This window comes from Pinus tabuliformis, chromosome 3_1 (assembly GCF_031772625.1).
Source record: "Pinus tabuliformis cultivar Carrire ecotype Pingquan chromosome 3_1, CPIR1, whole genome shotgun sequence".
Taxonomy (NCBI): Eukaryota; Viridiplantae; Streptophyta; class Pinopsida; order Pinales; family Pinaceae; genus Pinus; species Pinus tabuliformis.
Genome location: NC_142301.1, coordinates 600,481,005 through 600,486,316, shown reverse-complemented (window position 1 = coordinate 600,486,316; position 5,312 = coordinate 600,481,005). Strand labels below are relative to the sequence as shown.

The window sequence follows — 5,312 nt, the reverse complement described above, 5'->3', positions numbered from 1 at the left end:
AGAAGAATTACTCTACTACTGAGCAAGAGGGATTGGCGATCGTGTACGCACTCCAAAAGTATTGTCACTATTTGCTTGGAGGACATTTTAAAATGTATACTGACCAGTCTGTGCTAGAATACCTAATGAATAAGCCTGTGTTGGGAGGGCACATCTGTTGATAGTTACTGTTGTTTCAGGAATATGATTTTGAGGTTGTTGTAAAGTTGGGACGTCTGAATGTGGGTACATACCATTTATCTCGGATTGAGATGGGCAAGGAACCCATGAATCTAGAAGAAGGACTCCCAGATGCCTAGTTGTATAAAGTGCGCATTGCGAATCACCACTTTGAAGATACAATCTATTTCTTGACTACCGACACTGCACCGCAGGGGTATTCTGTGCACCAAAATAAGGAGGTTGTGACACGAGTAGCAAATTTCACTGTGATTTCTGGCCATCTCTACAAGATGGGCCATGATGAGATATTATGCTGATATGTACCAGAGTTTGAGTGAGAATAGATCCTTATTGAAGCACATGGAGGGGTTGCTGGTGGACATTATGCGAGCCACACCACAACTCAGAAGGTTCTTCGTGCCGGATTATGGTGGCCCACCCTACATCAAGATTCAAAAGCATATTGTTGGGCCTGTGATGTATGCCAATGAATGGGCAAGCCATCGCAAAGGGATGAAATGCCACTTCAGCCACAACTAACACTACAGCCATTTGAGAAATGGGCAATTGACTTCGTCGGGCCTATTGAACCATGAGGGAAGACGGCCACGTGCTATATTATCACTCTGACTGAATACTTGACTCGATGGGCAGAAGCACAGCCAGTTAAGGATTTCACAGCCACGACAGTGGCAAAATTCTTGTTCGAGAATGTGTTAACTAGGTTTGGGTGTCCTAAGATTCTCATGAGTGATCAAGGAATGCACTTTTTGAATGAAACCATCAACATGCTCATTGAGGAATTCTAGATATATCACCAATAAAGCATGCCATACCATCTACAAGCAAATGGGACCATTGAGGCATTCAACAAAATTTTGGAAATTGCGCTAACTAAGATCTGCAATGAGCATCGGAATGATTGGGACTTGCGCATCTTTGCTGTACTATGGGCATACCGAAACACGTGCAAAAAGTTGATAGGCCAGATATCATTTCGACTAGTCTATGGTAAGGAGGCCGTGATGCCTATGGAATATGTCGTGCCTAGTCTATGGATTACAGCAGCTACAGGAATGGAAAATCGTGGAACCTTGGAGGAAAGGCTCACACAGCTCGATGAACTGGACGAAGAACGCATTCTGGCAAGATTTCATCAGCAAGTACAAAAACAGCACGAGAAAGCATGGCATGATGGCCATATCAATGTACACACATTCAAGAAGGATGATATCATATTGTTATATGACAGTAAGTTTGAGAAATTCCCAGGTAAACTCTGCATGCATTGGTTGGGACCTTATGTCGTTAAGGAAGTAATTGATGGGGGCACAGTTCAGTTGGCTAAGCTCAACGGAGACCCCTTCCCAGGAAGAGTGAATGGCAGTTGCCTGAAGCTCTATACCGGTAGGCCGACCACCTGACTAACCGTTCCAAGCATAATAAAGCAATGTAGGGGATAGATGCACGGGTATCATCGTGCGCGTACATTTGGCCAACAATCAAGGGCGTGGTTCTATGAATAAAGCTACGCGGGTGCGCCGCTCCAAGGAATGATGACCATTAATATCAATGTTCATGACAAGAGGGCTGCATTATGACAAAAGGGAGCGGGTGGCAGGCAATTAAGAGCAACAGTACGAGTCAAATATGAGATGATCGGCCACATATTTCACACGGGAAGGTTACAAGAGCTAGCACGAGCGTCAAACCGGGAATTTGAAGTTTGCATGGCTTATAAATCACTATGGGGAGTTTGCTGAGTAGCATAGACGGAGCTCTTCATCATATCTACACCAGGCATGCACCCGAAGGTGGTAATATGGCCAAGGGAGGAGCAGGGCTCTCTAAGGAGTCTAGTATTGACAACTGTGGGTATCCTGCAGGTTGCAGCATCGCTAACAGGGGATGTATCGGGAAAAAGGGAATACGAAGTAGAATTGGTTCGGATGTCATCGCCTCGCCTAGGGGCAGGATAGTGCACTACACCAGAACAACAAAAGGATGGACAGAAGGCGACCATGGGTGGAGATGCAGTCAATAAGTCACCTCTGATGGTTCTTGACACTTGGGATCCTGCGAACAACAGCTAGGGTCTTGCAAAATTGCAACACAGGTTGTAGTGGATGGTGCGACATGAAGATACGATGGTTGGAAAGCGCTATGGTGGTACCAGGAGGTCCCGTATGCGGCTCCCCCGCTCGTGCTAAAATCCTCAAAGGGGTGTTTTGTGTTAACCAAGAAAAGTAAAATCAGCATCATCGGTTGCAAGATGTGGTAGAAACACTGATGTAGGAGATGGATGAAGAGTTGCAGGTGACAAAGCAGTAGCAGCCGGATGATGAGCGACATTCAACAGGAGGCGAACCGTGAAGCCAAGGCAAATCGTATAGCCACACCAGCAAGTGACTCGGGACGAGTCATGATGATTGTGTTGGGGGACTGTTGGGTAGCGCAAACCCCACGGAATAATTATGGGGTGCGAAGCTCAGAATTTTGGGTGATACTAGGATAAAAGAATCCGTGGAAAGCATGGAGCACAAGCTATAGTAGGTTGAGTCAAAGGGTAGTCCGCCTGAAAATAATGTAAAGAAATAATAATAGAGTTGGCCCGCGGTGGGATCGCGGGCCAAGGGAAAGTATAAATAGAGCGTGGCTCTATGAGAGAAAAGTAGTTTTTTTGAAAGATAGAATGTAATGTGTTCTTAAGGAAAATAGCCTAAAAGCATCTGTAAGTACGAGTCGAGGAAGTAGGATAGAGGATAGAGGCTTTGCACCTGTGTGTGCAGAGGCCTGGAAAGTCTGCAGCTATGTGCGCAGAGGCTTGGAAAGTCCACAGCTGTGTGTCCAGAGGCCTAGAAAGTCTGCAGCTGTGTGCATGGACCCTTGCAGCTGAGTGCACAAGGTGGATCTGGATGTATGGTGGAAGATTGATAATAAAGATAAGTTTCTTCCGAATTCTGTGTTACTTGCGACTTTCCTATTTATCATAAATGAACTGTTATGATTTCTGCATTTGGATACATGTGAACTAGGTTAATATTGATGGGCAAAGTAACCAAAAGTAATAAATTTTTGCTTAAAGACCACTTTAACTATATCAAACTAATAAGTGATTCAATCTGTAATAAGCGCGATAAGGGTATTCCGATCTGCGCGGATCTGGTGCAGTGTGAGACTGCAGAATAGCGCACGAGCCCTAACCCACATCCAATACATCCCCAAGGTGCTGAAACCTGGTTCCAACACCCTCCCCTGCTACCTCAGGTGAGACCTCAGTCCATGCTTCATGGGATATTGCCAAAAGGGCCAGTAGCTGCAAGATTTGTTTGGATAAATAATTCTTCCGACCCTGGTTCAAGCCCAAATAAACCAACACAATGCAAGAACATGCAGAACACCCAGAAGTGTTCTAACCCTTCCACCTTTCAACTTCAACTTTATTTTTCTGTGACCAGCGATTATAGCCTTCCTATCATCCCCTAAGAAGATATCACCACCATCGTATTTCTCATACTCGCATAACCACTCTCTATGGGGAGTGAAGTGAAAGGACGCACCTGAGTCAATCAACCATGCCTCATGATCTACATGTGTACTTGAAGAAGCCAAGTAGACATCCCCACCTTCATCTGAGGTGGTTTTCGCGTCTGCAGAAGGAGCATCATCAGATCCCTTTCCTTTCTTTGGAGCTTTAGATTTATAGTCCCGTTTGTAGTGCCCTTCATTTCCACATTTCCAGCACACCACCTTTACAGGTTTTCCTGGAGATTTAGATCTCCCTCTAGATTTAGATCTCCCACTCGATGACTTATTTTTATTTCTGTCCTGGGATTGCCCTTGTATAGACAAGGCATCACCATTCTGGCTCTCCATATTTTTTCGTCTCATCTCCTCCATTAGCAAGGATGAGACTATTTCATCAAACTGCAAGGCAGTTGCATTGCTACCTATTGCAATAACCATATTATCGCATGAATCTGGTAGAGAACACAACAAACTGATGCACTTATCTTCATCTGAAATTTTAATATCCACAAAAAATAACTGACTTGCCACAGTATTAAATGCATTCAGATTCTTTGTCATCGAGTCTCCATCTTTCATCATCAGGTTATACAGATTTTTCCATAGGAACAGTTTATCCCTAACTTGTCGCACAAAGCCTTCATCATAGCTTCCCCTGATGCATTCAGAAATACTGAATCTGAGACACACAATCGTATTGCACTTTTTTCCTTCTGATCCAACATCTTCCATTCGTCATTGGACACTCCCATTGGTTTAATACCTGGATCTACAACGATCCAATGATCTTTATCCACCAACAAGTCCTCCATCTTGAGTTTCCACAACTTAAAACTCTGACCATTAAATTTCTCGATAGCTATCTTTCCACTGCTCGCCATCTTCTTTCACCACCAGAATCGATCCTGCAGATCTCCCACTGAATAGGGTTTATCACAGGCCTGAGCAAAACCCCTCAGCAACAAAGGTGTCCCCTTGAAGCCAAAACATCTCTGATACCAAATGTAGGTTTTAACCCTGTACAGAAATTACCTGCATACGAATTCTAAAACACAGAAAGTAAGCAATGCAAGAGCATAACACATAAAACACATATACACAGATATTTTCCCTCGATCCGAAAACTAGGACTACTAGATTTATTTTTCATTATTTTCCTTTCAATGTTACAATACATATATATACATGATGAAGCATCCAATACCATGGACCAAAAAACCATCGCACCTAAAGCCATGTGCTAAAACCATGCACAAAACCATAGGTAGGTTCGTCCCACCTAATATAGGGTCCCAAAAAATTTCCTTGGGGTGCTGCCCCAGATCCATAGAGGGGGGCTACCCACCCCTCTCAAACCCCCTAGACAGGGGGGGCTACCACCCCCCTGTGACCCCCCCGCTGTGCAATCGGTGCAATGAAGCGGCAGCTCCGCCTCCCCTCTAACCACCCGATTAACTAGGTGGGCTAGTCGTGGAAAGAATATAACACAACCCAACAATAATTAGATAATTTCATTTTTATATTGAATATTGCTTTTATCCCCCATTCAGATGTAGGTACTTCTATAGGAGTCTTCCTTTGCATTAACGACATTGTTTCATTTCCACATTGAATGTTGTATT

The 5,312-nt window shown here is 44.1% G+C and overlaps 1 protein-coding gene across 1 annotated transcript; it reads left to right on the top strand.

Moving 5' to 3' along the window:
* The first annotated feature begins 989 nt into the window (after window positions 1–989).
* Window positions 990–1,586, top strand: LOC149188431 (uncharacterized). Its single transcript, XM_089409954.1, has 2 exons — window positions 990–1,413; window positions 1,498–1,586. Exons 1-2 carry the CDS (start codon window positions 990–992, stop codon window positions 1,584–1,586), a joined length of 513 nt encoding a protein of 170 aa, XP_089266080.1.
* The last annotated feature ends 3,726 nt before the right edge of the window (window positions 1,587–5,312 follow it).

Excerpts from the sequence above, each read along its gene's own strand:
- LOC149188431 (XM_089409954.1), top strand. The coding sequence starts at position 990 with ATGCCATACCATCTACAAGCAAATGGGACCATTGAGGCATTCAACAAA. Across the intron at positions 1,414-1,497 it reads TATCATATTGTTATATGACA|TTCAGTTGGCTAAGCTCAAC; the intron begins GTAAGTTTGAGA and ends ATGGGGGCACAG.